We start from the raw sequence: 20,139 nt of genomic DNA on the forward strand, positions 1-20,139 counted from the left end.
ATGCTGTCAGATACTCACACATACTCACAAATACTCACGGATACTCTTAGAAACTTACAGATGCTGTCAGATACTCACAAATACTCACAAATACTCACGGATACTCTTAGAAACTTACAGATGCTGTCAGATACAAATACTGTCAGAAACATATGGATACTCTCAGGTACAAATGCTCACAAATACTCTCAGTTATATGTTATATTATATTGTATTATATTATACTATGTTACATTATATTATGTTATAATACGTTACATTATGTTATATTATTTTATGTTATGTTGTGTTATGTTATGCTACATATACTCTATACATATACTTCTATAACTAGCATCGGTTAAACTTTTTCATGATCCCCCTTTTTCAGGTAACCCAGCAGTAAACCGTTCTTCTAACAGGCGTGACCGTGAGTTGCGTGTTGTGTCTCTGTGAGGTCTCAGGTGTGGGTCAGGTCTTCCTCTCCGCTGCTCGTTTATGCACTGCAGCAAAGGCTGCTCTGCGGATCGAGTAGGCTGTTTGACGGCGCGTGCGTGATGATGATGATGCGCGTGACGCCACGGGCAGAGGCAGATCAGCGGAGCGGCAGACGGGACCCGGGCTGAGGCAGCAGCAGCATCCGCAGCAGCAGTGGCGCCACAAAGCGACTCTCCGCGGCTCTCTCCGGGATCTGGCATGCTTCGGCTCGGCGGCAGGATGTGCGCGCTCTCGGCCCTGCTCTCCGTGCTCCTCGCTGGACTTGCTGCAGCGTCCTCCGATCTGTTTGACGACCAGCTGGGCGACATCAATTACTGCAAGAAGCAGTGCGCGCTCACCATCAGAAACAAAAGCCCCGCTAAAGTAAGTTGTCCCCGGCAGGCTCCATGCCGCTGCGGCGCGCAGCGCAGACTAACGGGGGAGCCAGAGCTCACGATAACCCGCAGTGAACGTGTTTAGGTCCGCGCGAGGGCCTCAGGGACGCTTCGGCGCACTTAGGCCGAAAATGGATGCAGCTGATTTCTGTGTGCATCTTAAAGGCCAGTCGAGACGTGAACTGCGTCAGTGACCCACTCGGATCCGCTGTTTGTAGACAGGTTTACGCAGACAAGGCCAGACGGAGGGCGGCAGGCTGAGACCGTGAGGTTTGTGAGTTTCCGTGGATTACAGATTTTATATCTCGGGTGTTTGTCTCCCCCCTCCCCCCCTTCTCCTCCTCTGCTGCCTTCAGGTGTGGTTCAGACACCCTGCAGGGCGGCAAAGGGTAGAGCTGCAAACACCCGGTTTGAAATCTGCGATCCAAAGCTCTGCGTCCATCACACAGAACAGCGACTCCAGACACGCTGTGTACGCATTCACCTTCGCGCATTGGGATAATCAGCCTTTCCCCTCCCTCCGAATCAGCGCGGAAACGCAGTAAAGATGATGAAAAGCTCAAGGCTGTAATAAACTGGCCAAAAACCTTTTTTGTCTCGTCTATTCCCAGCGAGGCCACCAGAGGACGCTGTTTCTTTATTTGCATCAAGAGTGTGGTGAGAGGAGGATGCAGCAATGTGCATCCTCCTCTCACCACATCAGTATCCTGCAAAATTTTCATGGAGCTCGCTTATTACCATCAGCTTTCTCTGGCAGCATCTAAACGCGTCTTATAAACTGTTTATGTCAGGCCATAATATTACAGCTGCACCGTGTCATTACGAATGCCATGACCCATCTATGTCACAGCTCCTAACAAGGTTATCTGGAGTTTATCCAAGACTATAGGAGACATCTCTAATTTTGAACCCCCCCCCCTCTGTCTGTTTGACTGCTAGGACTCCATAATGAACGCCTGTCACCGTGGCTGTCGCCTCTACTCCATCTGCCAGTTTGTCAATGGCAATGCTGGCTTTAATACCAGCAGGGAGGAGTGTCAGGGAGGTGAGTCAGTGTGTCAAGCTGTCCATTGGGCTGTTAGCTTGACTATCTATCTATCTATCTATCTATCTATCTATCTATCTATCTATCTATCTATCTATCTATCTATCTATCTATCTATCTATCTATCTATCTATCTATCTATCTATCTATCTATCTATCTATCTATCTATCTATCTATCTATCTATCTATTTTCTTCAATGTTAATTGTAAATCAGATTGAAAAAAGAAAGAAAATCCTGAAGAGAGGTCACGAGGGTCAAAATCCATACGAAGCACAATGGCTCTTTTATCTCGAATTTGGTGTTTTTGTAGTCGTTGGAAAAGACAGGACTGGATTTGAAAATAAAATCTGGAGAGCAACATCAAAGCTCTGGTAAACACTGCGGTGTTTCCTGAAAGCTGGCAGGCTCGTTTTTGTCAGGGTGGGGGGTTTCAGGCTGTTCTCCCTGTTTGAACTGCGGTATTGAAAATCAATGATGTGATTTGCTGTCCAGACAGCAGATACCCCGGTTCCTCCTGCTTCAGTAACAGCATTGTGGAGCAAGTCGTCTCGGTTGTGTCCGTTCTTTCTGCCCTCACCTGTTTTATTTCTTCTCTGCTGACTTCCCTTTTGTGCTCATTCTTTTTTTTCTCGCTCCTTCATCTGCGCTGTCAACCTGCTTTTGCTCTTTTCCTTTTTTATATATTCTGTCATACTTCACTACTGCGCCCTCTCTCTCTCTCTACAGCATGCCAGGAGGCATATATTAAGCTGCTGGAGCAGGAGGCCTGCAGCACCGGCTGTGCCAGCCAGCCTTCCGAACCCGAGATCAAGAGAAGGAAGGTGAGAAAGAGCACTTTGCGCTCAAAGGGTGCACCCAGACACACACAACTTATAGGTGTCGGTTTAAACTTGGCACAAGTGTGTACACAGGAGACCACCCTCACTGCCATCCTGCTCTTTCTCCTGCAGCTGAAGGCCATGACTCTCCGCCCAAAGCCGCCCTCTGTGATGGAGGCCGTGTCCAGCTGGTGCAATGACATTGTCAGCTCCGCCCAGAGTTTCATTTCCTCCACCTGGACCTTCTACCTGCAGGCTGACGACGGCAAGGTTGTGGTTTTCCAGGTAGGACCAGCTGGCACTGGGAGACAGGGAACACCATAGAGCAGGGATGTCAAACTCATTTTACACTGTGGGCCACATACAGCTTTGATATGTTAGCCGAACCAGTGAAACTCCAATTTCTGTCAGTGTAAACAAGTTTAACTCCACAGTGAGATACCTTAATGTAAGACAGAGAAGCAATTTCATCAGAAATGCTGACGACTCTTAGGGCTTAAACTGTAAAGACGTAAATGTGTTTAATATGTAATTTAATTACCTCGGTGCATTGTGAGTGGCCACAGGGGGAGCTCTTCATCAGCAGGAGAAGCTGTAAACTTGTGAAAACACCAAAATTTATGTCCTTCACATAAATTCACAAAGCCAACCAATTAGGCCAGATTGATGTCTTCGCTGGGTCGATTCAGGCCCCCGGACCTAATGTTGGACACCCCTTCCATAAGCTGTATATAAAAGAATGATGTAAGGAGATAACTGCGGGTTGGATCTGACTGCAGTAGCAATGCAGGAAAATGTTCACTGAGGTCATTGATCCCACGGCAGCCACACGCGTCATCACTGGCTGGCTGTTAGGAACGTTTGTTTTACTTTTCAGTTATGCCCTGAATGTGTCACCTGTAAATAAAAACAGCAGTGTGAGCATTTACGCCGCTTTTCTTACCCCGCATTCAAAATTAAGACAAACCACCAAAAAGATGGAATCCTGTTTTTTGCTTCGGTCAGATCTTCAGTCTGTTCTACAAATTTCACACCACGTGACTGGAAAGACAGAATATTTTAATTTGCATGTACACAGTATCTGCACAGTATATTCAGGATATATTCGTTCATGCAGGGTCTGTTGCCTACCGGTGTTGGAAAAATATAAAATGACTACTTACTGCGATTTTACGCCTCATATGTTTTTAATTGGAGGTTAAGGCAAGCCAGCGAGCCCTTATAGATTACTGGATGAGTTCATCTCTGCTTCCTTCCCGTTAGAACTGTGAAATGTATCCTCTGGTATACACTGTGTACAGCCTGGGCCACAGCTCATTTTAGAGTCAGTGCATCTGTGAAGGTTGAGTGAACAAGGGCACACAGCGGGGTGGAGGAAAGGTGGCTGAATTCAGAGAGCTGGGTGGGTTTTTTTTCCCCCTCACTGCACTTTAATTGTTTATAAATTTCCTTTTAAATGATGTCACTTCCCCTCGCTGCCATGCATATTTGATGACCAGCTGTTGAGCTCACCTCATGATGGAAACTCACTGCAAGATTAAACAGAACAGACTACGCCGAAGAACAGTGAAAAAGTGAAAGTGCTTCTTCCGCTGTGGTGCTGATGCAGACTTTTCTGCATTGACAGCTGAGGTCATGTGTGTCTGGTGACCTTGGCTGACTTGGAAAAAACCTCTCCATTATCCATCGCCGTGCGTCTTTAGATGCAGAGTGGAAAAAAGATTCAGCATTTGTCGCGTTTTCTGTTTTTGAAAAGAGCAAATTCAGATGTTAGTGTATCTTTTTTTGTTAAAGCCAACACAGTAAACCACCTCTACATTAAAGCTAAAATAAGATTGGGTCTGTTTAACCACCGACTGCCCAGACAGATCCTCCAAAATCAAAAACCATCTCTCCCAAGTGTTTTCCCGTTTGTATAAGTGACTTCAATGGCAGTTAAAGCTACATAATTAAAGGCTTCTGTGGGAAATGATAGTATTTATGCACTCTAACGCATACACAAAGGCTTCTGTGTAACACAGAGCTGTCTGTTATGCTGAAATTCATTATTAGGTATAAAAATGTATGTGCACGCTGGGCTGTAATTCTCAACCTCATATATGGTGATGGAGCAAGCGCAGAATATGAAATTACCGACATTTCTTTTGGACTCGGTGATGGATGTTTGCTCTTTATGGCAGCGACACGCAGACTGGAGCAGCAGGGGGAAACCAGCAGGCTCCGAGAGGCAGTGAGAAAACTATCAGGCCTGTGTTTAGTGGGCAGCTGGCGAACCGCCACCAACTCGACAGATTGACTCCCCGAGTGTTGAAACAACAGAAAAAGTCGGGCTAAGGATCGGGACAGCAGAAAGGAGGGGGGAATAAACCGCTGTTGCCTGAAATAAAAATGACATGGCTGTCCATTACAGGCTGACTGTATACAGAGAGCTTTGCCTGACACCATGCTGCGAGGATAATAATATGAGCAAGCATCATAAAAACAAGCAGGCGGCTCACAGGAACCAGACAGTATACGATTCTTAGTTATTCCTACTGAAGGGAAAAACAAACTTGTAATTTTAAAGAAAGACTTGCAAAGCAGACCTCTTTATCCCTTCTCAACACCACCTTGTTGTTTTGACAGTTCAGCCCTCGATGAGGTGGTGGGAGAAGAGCGTTTGAAACAAAATGGATCGATTAAGCGCCTCTTCCAGCTGAGCCGTGGTTTTTGTTAACAAACAAATTGAACTCTGTGTGCGGTGAATAAATACTGACATAAACACGGACACAAGCGACACGTGTGCTGGATGCAGAGCTGCTGCAGGGAGCAAGGGTGTGGATGACAATCACAGTTTAACTTGGATCCCTTCTTGATGTTGATTGATCAGGACTGTGAGATGGAATGGGGGAGGTATACATGTTTTTTTCCTTCAAAAGGGTAGCACAATAGTCCCCCCCGTATGCATATGTTAGTGCATGTTTCCTGCATAGGCACGGTGAAATACTCTTGGCCACAGAACAGGAAGGCTCGAAATCTGAGGTACACCCTGGACAGGGGACGATAAACATCCACACACGCTCTCAGATCCACAGCTACGACCAGTTTATCTGACAAACACGTCGTGGAGGACACCCCCACAAGCGAAGCGAGAACATGCGCGGAAGAGGGAGTGTTTGCCCGGGGCACCAAACAGGCTAGGACCGCCACTGAAAATGAGTGAGAATAAACTCAGTTTCCAGAGTGACTTGCAGCGCGTCAGCAGTCCTTTGCTGCTCTGGTCATGTGACTGAAATCACTCACTAAGTTAGCAGATCACTCATTTCCAAAACAAAGTAAAGAATAAAGTGAAAATGATCCTCGATTATAGTGTCCGACACAGCAAGAGGTTTCAGATCCCGTCGAGTGTCCGAATGGATGAATAATGGGGAAGAAGACACTCCACGGGGATGTGTTGTGCTGTTAGTAGGCCTGTGAGAGTGTGCTGTTGCTGAGGCCAGCAATAGTATCGTTACAACTGACTACAGCTGCTGTTTAGAGTGGAGGGAGGGTCAGCAGTAGGGAGGCAAAATCCTCTTTTAATGAGTTCTCCAGGGGAACCGAAAACATCGCGCACGTAATGAAACACACAACAGTGCAAATGGCAACAGCAGGCTCTATGTGGGTTTAAAAAGATGTTTTTCAGAGATGGTGTCCCACTAAAAGGAGCTTTAGTGAACTTATTTCAGTGTCTGAGAGAAAAGGAAACTGAGCATGCTTGAAAAAACGAATTCTAATGACGGCGTTGGTTTCACACGACGTTAAATGCTGAAGTACGAATAAATGAACTTTTACTGAACAGAGGAGAAAGATTCAGAGTCCGGAAAGACTCTGTCGTTATACTGAGAAACTCACGGGGAGCGTTTGTAGACTGTACCCTCACAGACGGCTCTTAAAGGGCTGAAATGTCCTTGAATACAAGTTTGAATCATCCTTCCAGCTCCAGGGCTGTCTGTGGGTAAGAATCTCAAATCTTTGTATGAAGGAGAGAAAAGAGAAGCAGGTGTTTTGTGTCCAAAGTCAGAATTTCCGCAAAGATTAACTGAATGTTAAAAGTTTTCACTATAATCGTGACCTTAAGGTGACGTAGGATCACCTGGATGCCTTCTGTGGGGTTTCTATGTGTTTGCTCTGACTTTTCTCATCGCTTAGGAGCTCCTCTGATGCTGTTTTCCTCTCCTCAGAGCCAGCCAGAGATGGAGTACTCTCTGCCCGAGCTGCAGGCTCCTCGATCCAGCGTGGCAGACAAACCCTGGCCTCAGGTCCACTCTCACACCCAGAGGCCCCACGGTTAGACCAAAATGCTCCGCACATCCATGCTTCTGCAATATCCCACCATTTGTTGTTTCAGCTAGAACTGATGTCCACTTTTTTAACTGTGTGTCAGGTGCGAGGGGACACGGGGAGAAGGGAACTCCCAAAGCTGCAGCGAAAGGGAAACACGCCGTCCAGCACCCGGAGGACCTCGCATCTGAGCACGACTTCCTCGGCTGCATGTCCAGGTGACACTGTGGAAAATCACCAATTAAATGATTTAAGCAGGGCGTTTATCATAAATTTAAATTGCTTTTACACAAGCGTTCCTTGGAGCCTGCATGAAAATGAACCTAAAGACACTTGAAACCTGTTTGATGAAGCTAATCTAGCACAGCTAACAGAGCTGCAGTATCGCGCAGTGATGCAGACCTTACACTGACGTCCTAACTGACAAAGACAGCTGAACAGATGAAGTTCATCCTGTTTGCAAAACTCATAAAACGCCATTTAAAACCACAGAGAATCAAATAAAGTGATTCTTTCACTAAACGAGTTTCAACATGCAGAAAAATACCTCTCTGATTCTTTGACTTTGAACTTTAATTGCATTAACGAGATGCTATTTAAGTCTATGCAACATCTGCAGCGCATTTATGTATAATTTGGCGATCTTCTCGGTCTTTCTGGCCCACCTCATTCTAACGCCCTCCCCTGCTCCCCCGCTTCCTTCTGCAGACGTTCTGGCCTTCCACGGTGGATTTTAGCTGCTTGTCTCTTCCTGTCTATCATGGTCATGCTGTGGCTCAGCTGTGCCAGCCTCGTTACCGCACCGGAGCAGCACATCAAGACACAGGTACACATTTGGAAAAGAAATGAATCAACATTAAATCTTGAATTCTGCTCTGCCTGGGTGGGCAGTGCACCTGTGTTTTCTAATCTCGGAGCTCCTTAAGGACACCTTTAAAGTAACACAAACCAAACAACAGCCCACTTCTGTCTGAGTCTGGATTTCATTCCAGGAAGGCGGCATAAACATTGCTTTGATATCTGATTCTTATCAGCATTTCCCATCCACAGCAGCTAGCATGTCTTCTCCCGGTCTTCCCTTTCTGCTCATCCAATCCATTAGTCGTTAGTGAGGCGCACTTCATCTGCAGCCTGTCACAGCCTTAAAACATGCTACCAGGCTGGATCATCACAAGCATGTTTTGTGCACTCCAGTGTCTCACTTTGCTTTGTTACTGAACATATCTCAGCCACACATACAAGTTTTATTTGATTTATTTATCTGTTGATAGTTTACACAAGTTGTAATTATGAGTAAATAAAAGCTGCTGTGTATGCAAACATGCTGTGAATGCACTGGAGGACGTACATCGTGACGAGTTCTTCAGTCTTCTCAGAAAGCTTTAAAGAAAAGGGAATGTTTCAAACATTAGATAATCGCAGCATTACCAACTTAGACTTTGAAGAATTTTTTATATATTTGACTCTGATAAACTGGGAATACACAGATGTGTGTTTGTCAGGTCTCACATTTTTGTCCTGGATCCTCAAAAATCCATGAAAAACAAAGCAAAACAGGATACAGGTAGAAATCTCCTCTTTCCATCGCTGAAGCTGTCGGCTACTGTCAAACCTCAGACGTGTGCCTTCTCTTCCCTTTAGAAAAAGGAGCTTTTAAATCACAGCAGTACACAAACGCTTTCCTAGAACTGTCAGTTTATCCACGCCATATGGTATTATGTGCCTTTAAAAAAATAAAAAATAAATTCTTTGTATCTTTTTAGCTGAGTATCAACGGAGATAAAGAGTTTCTGGAAAACGCCCACAAGGTCAACCCGTACCACCTGAGTCCCGTCATCGCCGTCACCGTAAAGCAATCGGAGGAGAGCCAGGAAGCCGGGCCGCTGCCGCTGAAGGTCGACTTGAACAAAACGTGCGTTTAGGATGGAGAGCGGCTGTCTCGCTTCAGCGGGTGACTAAACTCTGAGGCTCGTCAGAGAAGAGGGGTGGGGTGAAAGAAACACATTACGATGCTTACTCCATCAGCAGAATTTTAAAGAAACATATTCTTAAGAGCATGGCACCCTCCATCTTTTAAAGTGATCTCACACAAACATCTAGCTCGTGTCAGTCAGTTGGGTTTTTTTCTGTGTCAGCTCCACCTGTCATGCATTTCATTACTTTGTACAATCCAGGTTTCGTCAAGCGAGGTCGTTCCCTAATGGTTAGCCCGCTCATTGCTTATTGATGAGTCTCGTCTCCGAGCCACGCGCGAGACAAGCAGAGAGGACAGACCGCAGCCGAGAGCGCTCGTGTCATTCGTCAAGTGTGGACAAGAAGACAAACGCGGAGCTTCATCTTAGATTCAATTTCCCTCGTTCTCAGAGAGTTTGGATTAATTAGTGGCTTGCTCACAGCAAAGAGGGAGAAACAGCTCTGAGAGGAAAGGAAGATGAATGAAAGGTGAGCGAAACACTCTGAGAGTAATCCCTCGCAGTTTATGATCCGTTTACTCAGTCAGCACCGTGATCTGTGCAGAAATGGCCTCGAAATTGAGATTCGCGTCTCGGCAGCGTGAAACGGTTCTCAGGTGAGTGACCCTCGCCGGGTTCAGAGGTACAAAAACAGCACGTCGGCGTCTCTCGTCGCCTCAGTCCCGTGTGTTTTCTGGATCTTTGTCTTTTCACACAGCTCGAATTAAATCTTAAACCGGACGCCGTCTTTAAAAATGAGCAAAAATCGACCTTAATTTATTTTCTCCTCGTTATATTCCGAGTCATCAAAGTGAGTTACCCGTTAGTGTTTTTGCAGTACCATGTACAGTTCAGTCATCATGCAAATGTAATTAGTCTGTATGTAAACTACTGTAACATCAGCTAGAGAGAGACACACACACAAAGACAGATCACACCTGTTGCTATATTATTAATAATGCTATTGTTATTATTATGATGATAATTATTCTGTTATTGCTCTTCTATCACTTCAAGACTTCATAGCTGTTATATGTGCTTTCTAATAGCTGACTATTTTGTATGTCCTAGGAGCACATACTGATGGATTCCCTCTGTAACAGTGTGTAATGCAAAGCTTTTAACACAGACCTTTGTTATTGAGCACAGTCGCAGTCTTAGAAAAGATTTTCTGTTTTCCTCTCAGTGCTTTAGATGTCCTGTAGCGCTCTCTTTTAATCCAGGCTATGTAGACAAAAAAGCGTGCATGCAAGTGATTCTTTGATAGTTTATCTTAACCGCTCGCCACTACGGCACAACTCTACTGTAGACTTGTGATTTTTTGTGTTCATATTACTGTAAACCTTGAATAGAATGCGTAATAACGAATGACAATATCCTCATGATATACAGGAAGGACTCTTAATAATAATTTTTTAAAAAGCCATCCGATCGATATCTGTGCCGGAGGTATGCCGCAAGGAACGTGAAGATGGATTTCAAACTGTATTGTTTCCTTTTTACTGGTCTGTTAATTTTCAATGAAACGATACAACATGATGAAATAAAGTGTTTTCATGGTAAGCGTGATTTTTTTCATTCCTATAGAAAACCTCAGACAAAGCGCGCACTCGTGCGTGCTTGTGTCAGCGTGTGTGTGAAGCTCGTAAAGACAGAAATAATATCAGGCTTAACGGTAGCATGGAGAGCAGAAGATTAATGGCAAATGGTCCGGTACTTATATAACGCTACACTGAAATCACATTCATACAGTGCTTTATTCTAAGCCTTTAAGCACTTTCTAACCGTGACGCCGCACACGCAGTCCAGTGGGTGCTCTGGGGACCATTAGGGCTTCAACGTGCAGACTGGAGGAGCCGGGGATCGAACCACCAACCGTCCAACCTCCTCTAACTTCCGAGCCACAGCCGGACACACTACACAGATTATTTCAGAAGCACCCAAACACAGTAAATGAGCACATGAACGTCACTCACATGTGTCGCTGCTGAACATGTCCCCCAGCCTGAACAGAGCGGGTCCCATGGTGCGGGCGAAAAGGTCATCAGGCTGAAATGTTGTTATTCACTTTTATACGGCCAAGACAGGCAGCCCACCTGAATTCATTATTCAGTCACACTAATAACATTTTTAAATAAGCTTTAAAATGCTTAAAGCTTATTTAGCTTATAAGCTAAATTAATCTAGTAAATAATTTGTTTTCAGTTTCCAACAAACAGGAAAATTAATTGACTAATCATTTTGCTATTTTGTCATTAGTTTGTTTAATATCAAATAATTATTTTTGAAATGTATATATTTTTAATAGTGTATAATATCATAAGAGTCGATAACAACTATGTTAAATTATGACTTTTAACTTTTCGTGTATTATTTATTTTTATGTTAGAGTTGTTTTATAATATATATTTTTACTGATCAGTGAGCCCATTCTCAGCCCCAGTGTGTAAAAACCACACTCACCATACAGCAGTCATTATTTCCACCTGCCTAATATTGCTGCCTCCACTAGTCTCCAGCTGTGGTGCTGTGGTGTCAGCTGTGAGGTGAAGCCTCCGTGGATCCAACTTGTTTGTCCAGCACATCCCACAGATGCTCGACTGGACTGAATGTGAAGGATGTCAACACCTCAAAGTCGATTTTGTGCTCCTCAATCAATCCGGAACCATTTTTGCTTTCAGTGCATTATCCTGCCAAAAGAGACCACAGCCATCGGGGAGCACCGTTTCCATGAACGTTTGAGCGATAGCAGCTCATCTACCAGGTAGGACCACCCGGGCCGGCCTTCGCTCCAGTGAGCCTTGGCCGCCCATGACCCTGTCTCTGGGTCGCCGCTGTTCTTTCCTTGGACCTTTTAATAGACACTGACCGCTGCAGACCGAGAACACCCCACAAGACACCATACTGTCAAACGCACTCAAATCCTCACACTCGCCTATTTTCCCTGCTTCGAACATCAGCTCTGAAGACAAAATGTTCACTTGCTCCCTGATGTGCCCCGCCCACTCACAGATGAAGAGATAACCCATGTTATCCACTTTACCCGTCACCGGTGTTCCAGATCTACTGGCGTTTAGATCAACTGGCGTTGGTCGAACAGATGTGTGGCAGTCTTGCGTTTCAGGAGCTGCTACCGACAAACCAGCAAAAAAACGCCAAATGTGTCACCTGTGACACTTGTGAGGTTGTCTCAAACACACTCCGTCAGTCTTGATGCTGTTGAACAACAAAATGTTTAAAAATGTGGCGAGTTTACCTGGTGATATCCTCATGCGCGACGCGATCGCGAAAACAGCAAACAAGTAACACCACGCCGTTGTTGTTCACAGGACAGCAAGAGTAAACGATCGGGAGACTCTTGTCGTCGTTATCGTTCCCCTCGCACGGTTTATTTCTCCGAATTCAGCGTTTTTGCTTCACAACTACAGCGTGCAGTTTACTTTGTGCACTAACATGGAGTCGAGTCAACCAGCGCCACCTCTGGCCAAGTGCCACAGCCTACAGCCAGATCAACCTGTGACACACATCTGCACCACGTTTGAATTCGTGTCATGCACATTTGTACCTTTCAATTGTGTCTGTTTGTGCGTCATGCAAATAAACCTTTGAAATGAATGAAATGATATCATGTATTTATTATCAGCCTACATTTGTACAAAATGCCAAATGACATACACATAAGAATCACCATCCTGATATCAATACTTTTGCCCATACGAAAAATGTCGTGAACACACTAATATTTCACCAGTGTTGTAACATCACATGTCGTTAGCATAGTCTGTCTGTGTCTTCCCTCTGCAAACAAACATGTTAGAGTTGGTTGTGATATACAGTCTGCATAAGTGTGGTCAATCTAATAAACATTTATAAGGAGATGGCAGTTATTGTGAATGTACAGCAGTTACACAGTGATTAGTAATAAACAGTCAGACAATGACCCTGACAATCTCATTCAATCTTGCAGATTGCACCTTCTGTGGAAAGTGGTACCACACGGTGTGTGTGGACTTCCCCTGTGCAGAAGGCGACTACAAATGTTGTGGGTGCTAAATAAACAGAAACAAATGATCCCTGTTGTCTTTGCTTACTGATTGTTTTCAGTGTTGACAATCCACATTGCTGGCATTGCATCTTTCAACATGTTTGTGGGTAGATTTGGATGTACCAGGGGTAAGTGCAGCCACTCAGCCTCTACTCAATGTGATCATAGCAGCAGGTGCAGATGTGTCACAAGTTAATCTAGTAGTGGGCTATGGTCATGTGTTAGTGGTGGGAACAGTCATATCCACTCACTCTCACTGGCTGTTTATTACTAATCACTGTGTAACTGCTGTGAATTCACAGTAACTGCCGTCTCCTTACAAATCTTCATTAGATTAACCACACTTATACAGACTGTATATAACTCCAGCCATGTTGATGGATTGCCTATATTGGCTGGAAATATTCATTTTCAGGGAAAAGACACAGACAGACGATGCTTACAGGATGTGATGTGACAACACTAATGAAATATTGATGTGTCATATTTGTCCAAGGTGTATTTCATTGTTATGGAAAAAGAGAATATTAAAATCATGATGACCAATTGGAGTGGTGATTTCTATGACTTTGTGTATATAATTTGGCATTTTGTACAAATGTAGGCCAATAAGGAATATATGATATCATTTCATTCTTTCCAAAGGTTTATTTGCATGACGCACAAACAGACACAATTGAAAGGTACAAATGTGCATGACACTGATTCAAACGTGGTGCAGATGTGTCACAGGTTGATCTGGCTGTAGGCTGTGGCACTTGGCCAGAGGTGGCGCTGGTTGACTCGACTCCATGTTAGTGCACAAAGTAAACTGCTCGCTGTAGTTGTGAAGCAAAAACGCTGAATTCGGAGAAATAAACCGTGCGAGGGGAACGATAACGACGACAAGAGTCTCCCGATCGTTTACTCTTGCTGTCCCGTGAACAACAACGGCGTGGTGTTACTTGTTTGCTGTTTTCGCGATCGCGTGGCGCACGAGGATATCACCAGGTAAACTCGCCACATTTTTAAACATTTTGTTGTTCAACAGCATCAAGACTGACGGAGTGTGTTTGAGACAACCTCACAAGTGTCACAGATGACACATTTGGCGTTTTTTTGCTGGTTTGTCAGTAGGAGCTACTGAAACGCAAGACTGCCACACATCTGTTCGACCAACGCCAGTTGATCTAAACGCCAGTAGATCTGGAACACCGGTCGTAATGTTATTCTGCTAATAAAAGTGACAACAATGAACCAGGACACCCCACCTGGCTCATACTCACTCACACAACTTCTCTTAAATAAACATTCATTTCATCTCTATAATAGCCTTCGAAACGATGTTTACACCATTAACCTTTTTATTAATCATCTGCAACACTTTATGAAAATATGTTGCAATTTTAAGCCACCAGACACTGTTCATTCATAGTTTTTATAATCAGTCATTTCCTTATTTGCTGTTAAAGAATACAAAGTTGGACTACTTTATTAATTATTGTCATTGTAAAGCATCCTATTGTAGATAGATAGATAGATAGATAGATAGATAGATAGATAGATAGATAGATAGATAGATAGATAGATAGATAGATAGATAGATAGAATTTCCACTGACAGGCTCTCTTCATTGTGTAATAACTATTTCAGTCCACTTGGTGGCAGCAGAGGTTTGGTGGGAGGGTGATTATAGGACTTTCTGCTATTTTTAAAATCCTGAATCCTGCTCAAGCTCATTCATCTAAACGTGAGTGGGATTATTTTTAAGATTCTTAATGCTACAGAGAAAAGAGGTTGTATTTAGTTCTTTTCACATCAGACACTCTTCCTTAGAGAATACTCCTGTATGTGAAGACAACTCTATATAACTGTGCCATTACGAGAGGACTCCCAGGGGTAACCGAGTATTTCAAAATAAAGCTACTGGGACAAAGTGCTGAGAGAAGAAAGGATGCATCTACCTGCATTCACCTGCAGGAGACAAACACATGCAATGAAGTTCTTCAGCTCAGTCAGAAGAGAAGAGAAGAGAAGAGAAGAGAAGAGAAGAGAAGAGAAGAGAAGAGGACATTTTCTTATGTGTCTCTGTCACAGCATCAAAAACAGACGAGATACATTGAATTCATAATCAAACACCACAAAACAAGGGCAACACAACAGAGCTTCCAGTGCATGTGTCCAATTAGCATAACATGCTGGATGGCTGTGTGAAAGACAGACAGACGGAAGGAAATATCAAAACATGCCTCAGCTGTGACACATAATCAAAGGGAAGAAGCTTCTCTACACGAGGGTGTGATATTACACCACCCAGTGATGTTTTGGCAGGATACAGTTTGAAGTGGGTGGTGGTGCTGCTGTCACTGGTCACCATGCATGGTGTGTCTGTGAAGGCAGCGCTCTCTATTAACACTGCCGTGCTTGTGTGTGCCAACAAGTGACGACAGGTAAAACAGGCCCGTAAGTGAAGGGAATCAGAGTGAGTTAAGATGAAGACAAAGGCAGGGGCCGGGAAGGTGAGGATGGAATATTCTGGGAGTTTTCTTTTGTTTTGTCATATGAGCTCAACTCCTCAAGGTGCAAGGTGCAAATCTGTGTCTTTAACTTCACACTCAGCCATCCAGGAGACGGATTAAAGCTCAGATCTGTCGGCCATACATTCAGACACTTTAGGTAAAGAGAGAAAAATTGCCTGCTGTAGCACCACTCCAGGAACTTGACCGAGCTGGCCTTCGCTCTGTGTGCACTGAATGATTTGGCAGCGGTGGGATCTCACTGATAACAAACTGGAGAGAGTGGGGGAGAGAGGTTTTCTGTGAGTGAGACTATCAGGTCTGGTTAAAAATACATTTTTATTTATTTTTCTGTCTGTTGACGAAAAATAAAGTAACGGATTGTTCTTTTCACACAGACGCGCTGACTCATTTAATGCAAATGGGCACTGCTGTCTCACTCTCGCTCTGCACGCCACAATCAGGCCTTCCGTGTGGACGCAGGGAAAGATAAACTGAGACCTTATGGTCCTTGCTGCCTCGGGCTCGGACAACACACGTCGCACGAGCTGACATTTATGACCTGACGAGAGCTCTGTCTGTACTTTGAACACAGCGTGTGGACGACCATTTAGTAACTGAGGGTCTCGGCGCTGCTTCCCTGCAGCATCAGGGACCAGGAGGTATTTGGCTCAAAGCACATGGATGTCATTGAATTTGAATTTGAATTTGAATTTCATACATCAAGGCTGAGGTCAAGGAAACTGAATCTGCTCTCTCTATACGATGATCTGAGCGCAGCTTCAGAGCTGCCTCTTTGCTCTCACAGATGCTTCTGGTGGAGTCGGTCAATGAAAAAAAAAGGCTTAATGTAAATGTAATTTGTTATTTGTGTGTGTGCAAGTCTTCCGCTTTGCCCCACAGCACAACAAAGAGAACAGCAACTGTGAATCCAAAGCTCCAAATTATTCTCTGTTTCCTCTCTGATCACCAAGTCATTGTCATCAGCGTGTCATTCAGCCTTGGGGCGCATCTGAGACCCCGACAGTCAGGTGTCCCTCAGCTAAGCGCCCTTAGGGGGCGCTATGGAACCAGGTTTGAGCGCTGGTGGCCCCATTATTACAATTTAATGGTTTATGTGAGTGAAGAGGTAATGTTCCTCTCTCGCTCTCCATCCCAGCAGAAAGCTGTGTGCTGCTCTTATCTGGCCAGACCTGCTGCAGGAACCAACCTGCAGTGCATTAAACAAGCCACCACACACACACACACACACACACACACACACACACACACAAACACGGGGTCTACACAGAGCCGCGTGTGTGTGAGAGACTGTGAAAATGAACAGAATAATGAGAGAGGAGCGACAGCCAGAGACAGTTAAGGGAAGGAGAAGGAGAGTTCATCAGGGGGATTGATTGGATGCTCCATTGTCGTGTATATTTGTGAATAATTTATCTCAAATATTACACTCAGAGAAAATGATGAACATGTAATGTGTTCACGCGCTCGCACGGAAGTGACCTGGAGATGAGAAGTTAAATAAAGCTGCGCTAATAGCGCGAGTAATGGTATTAATAGGCAAATGGGTGCAAATAGGCTTTTTAAAATATTAATATTATACATGACACAGCTGAAACTTACGCCTTTGCAGGTGGGTTTATTTGGCACCCACGCAAAAGGGTCCACGTTTTCCCCAGCCACGCAATATTCTGACTACTTGGGGGTGGACGCATTTTAAAATTAAAGTCTTGAATGGAGCTATGGTGTGTGTGTGTGTGTGTGTGTGTGTGTGTGTGTGTGTGTGTGTGTGTGTGTGTGTGTGTGTGTGATGAAACCTGTCAGCTCTGCAGCCGTCTGAGTCACACCAACTGTGTGTGACAAGTGTCAGGGTGGATGTGATTGTGTGTCAGATAAGCTCCGACATGCTGGAAACTTTTGTGTTTTTGTGGAGGGGGTGAAAAATCCCCCCCACACGCATACATACATACACACACACATCCACGCGGACTAACTTTATTTCACCACATCTGTCACAAAGCTCGCCTGCGCCTAAAACAAAGATTCAATCAGAGCTTTAACAGCGCGTCAGATCTGAATTCCGAGCACCCCCCACCCCCCGGTCGTTCACAGCCGAAGCAGCCGTGCACGTACACATGGGGAGACAGACATGTACATACAGCACGGATGCTACCCGGACTATTAAACTCCAAGCTGCCCGACACGCCACTCTCTCCAAACTAAGCGCGCAGGCATGAGAGGCGGTTTCAAGCTGCCCTCTCTGTGAATTGATTCTACTATGAGCCTGCCCGCACTCTGCTCTCAGCGGCAGGGGAGGGGGGGAAGCCGCGAAGAACGTTAGCCCCTTGCCGGGTTAAAACCTTGCGTGATCCTTAAAATATCACAACGCGTATTTTGACACGTGTCCGTGACATTTGTTTTTTCGCAAAAAGCACAAAAACAGCTTTTTAAAGAGTGAGCTGGACGAGTCTCTACGCGCGCGCCACCCCCGCGCTGCCAGATGGAATCGTCCACAATTTATTCCAGGGAAAGACTGACAGTTTTTTGGGTCATGAAGCAGCTGTTCAAGTCAGCGGCCTGTCCCCCCTCCGCTGGAATAAGAAATTAGATCATTTTAAAGTAAATAACTAAAGCCTCTGGCCGATAAGGAGGAATTATAGAATGGTGTGCAGGCTCAATTTAATGTAGAGAGAGAGCCCCCACCCCAAAACAGTTGAATCCAATAAATACGACCCCTCCCCTCCTCCATGAAATTATTTAACACATTGGTGCTAGAGTTACACCAACTTATTATCAACACAGGGGATGGATGGGGGCCCGTATCATAAGCAACTTACTGAAGAATTACAGTTCTGTGGGGCTCGGCTTTATAATAACTGCTGGTTTGAGGTAGAGGGAATGATGTGATGTAAATAATGACATGAAATTAATGTTTGGCGTTTGAATGAAATTTTAGGCTCCCGAAGGTCAAATTAGATCATGTTGAATGCAATCCTGATTAGTTTTGATTCCCAATTGTCAAAACTGATTGCCAGTGTCACTGATGATAATACCGTCTTAACGAGCTCCATTTGCCTCAATTATCACTCCACTTAGAGTTTGACAATAATGTAATGTATGGGAGAGATGCATTACAATAATTATGGTCTTTGTAGTTTACCTGAATATAGACTCGTGAAGTTGTTTTTGCTCCACTCTGCCTTTTTATATATATCTTTACGCACCATTAAAACATTTGCTGAACATAATGCCTGTTTGCCACCTTTAAGTCACTTATCGTTTTGACCTTTCAGAGCAGGTACGATGTAAGAGTTACCGTGTAATTAATTCTTCTCCCTTTAAAACAAATGCCATCTAACACCTTGATTCTATTAGTTGAACATATTCCAGGTTTTAAAGAGCTGTGCTGAGAGGCACTTGGTTAAGTAACATCCCAAGTATTGGGCAAGATGAGGACAGAAGAAGACGTACAAAACTATCTACAGCAGAATCTGAAAATCCTATTCATAAGAAATGAGAAAAATCCAGCAAAGACCCGAAAGAGGTCCTGATCTGGACTTCCAGCTGATCCATCTACTGTTCACTAAAGCCTGATCAGAAATGACTTTAGTTGAGGGGTGGCTGTCAAGAAGCCACGCTTATGGAAAGTTTTGTTCATAACATCATCAGTATGTACGAGGTCATGAGAGAGTTACAGCAGTGAGAGTCTAGAGTCATCTGTAAGACACGGTGGAGGTGCTGTCATGGTTTGGACTGCATTTCAGTCAGTGGTGTTGGAGATCTTATTAAAACTAATGGATTTATGAACACAGAAATCCCCCATCAGATTTTATCCACCATGGAGTACCACCTGAAGACCATCTGATTGGCAGCAGCTTCATTTTTCAGTATGACAATGATCCCAAACATACTGCCAGTGGAGTAAAATTATACCTGCATAGGAAAACACAATGGAACACCATCAGTCATGGATCTGCCTCCCCAGAGCCCGGACCTCAGCATTACTGAAGCAGTGTGGGAACATCCTGACAGAGAACAAAACAAAAGACAGAAACATCTAAAGATGAAGATTTCACTGTCCTTTAAAAAGCCTGGAGAGCTATTCCTGAATATCCTCACAGAGATGACAGAGAGCTGCTCAGAGCTCAGATGGAAGGATGAAGGTGGACACACGAAACATCGACTTTCAAACTTGGTAGAATTGTATAAACTTTGTTTTTACCTTATTTCCCATATATGTTTGCACACGTATTCATAAATCTTTACACTTATTTTCCATTTTCCTAGCAAAATGTAAAGAAATTAGGGGTGACTTAACACTTTTACACAGTATTCATACAAAACAACAATAACACTAAGGACACTAATTATACGGTCTTTATGTAATAAATGAACAGATCGTAATCTGACCATGTGACATGTCCATGTGACCAGATGTAAACTGCTTTCTGTTAAATATAAAACTCCAAAATCATGGACACAAGTTCTCACTTTGTGTATCCGGACCAAGGCTTGTAGAATAGTCTTTCATACAGTGTTACCCGAGTTTAATTGCCTAAAGATAAATATAAAGAAGTCTGAACGCTTTCAAAGAGATATTATATGAGATCTTCTTTTTTTAATCCATT

General features: G+C 44.2%; 1 protein-coding gene and 1 long non-coding RNA gene across 2 annotated transcripts; one reads left to right on the top strand and one right to left on the bottom strand.

Moving 5' to 3' along the window:
• The first annotated feature begins 535 nt into the window (after positions 1 to 535).
• On the top strand, positions 536 to 10,534 carry tmem59l (transmembrane protein 59-like). The gene is made up of 8 exons (XM_085264375.1): positions 536 to 840; positions 1,791 to 1,896; positions 2,626 to 2,720; positions 2,850 to 3,002; positions 6,920 to 7,025; positions 7,123 to 7,237; positions 7,728 to 7,845; positions 8,783 to 10,534. The coding sequence occupies exons 1-8, from the start codon at positions 676 to 678 to the stop codon at positions 8,939 to 8,941; spliced, it is 1,017 nt and encodes a 338-aa protein (XP_085120501.1). The 5' UTR covers positions 536 to 675; the 3' UTR covers positions 8,942 to 10,534.
• Positions 8,261 to 8,789, bottom strand: LOC146546775 (uncharacterized). The gene is made up of 2 exons (XR_014890688.1): positions 8,529 to 8,789; positions 8,261 to 8,399 (listed from the first exon to the last, which is right to left on the bottom strand). It is a non-coding gene; the product is annotated as an uncharacterized LOC146546775 (long non-coding RNA).
• Positions 10,535 to 20,139: the final 9,605 nt, after the last annotated feature.

This window comes from Mchenga conophoros, linkage group LG23 (genome assembly GCF_057382185.1).
Source record: "Mchenga conophoros isolate Kocher_MC1m ecotype Shallow Benthic linkage group LG23, M_conophoros_male_GT1.1, whole genome shotgun sequence".
In the NCBI taxonomy this organism is placed as follows: Eukaryota; Metazoa; Chordata; class Actinopteri; order Cichliformes; family Cichlidae; genus Mchenga; species Mchenga conophoros.

Excerpts from the sequence above, each read along its gene's own strand:
- tmem59l (XM_085264375.1), top strand. The coding sequence starts at position 676 with ATGCTTCGGCTCGGCGGCAGGATGTGCGCGCTCTCGGCCCTGCTCTCC. Across the intron at positions 841-1,790 it reads GAAACAAAAGCCCCGCTAAA|GACTCCATAATGAACGCCTG; the intron begins GTAAGTTGTCCC and ends TTTGACTGCTAG. Across the intron at positions 7,026-7,122 it reads TCACACCCAGAGGCCCCACG|GTGCGAGGGGACACGGGGAG; the intron begins GTTAGACCAAAA and ends ACTGTGTGTCAG.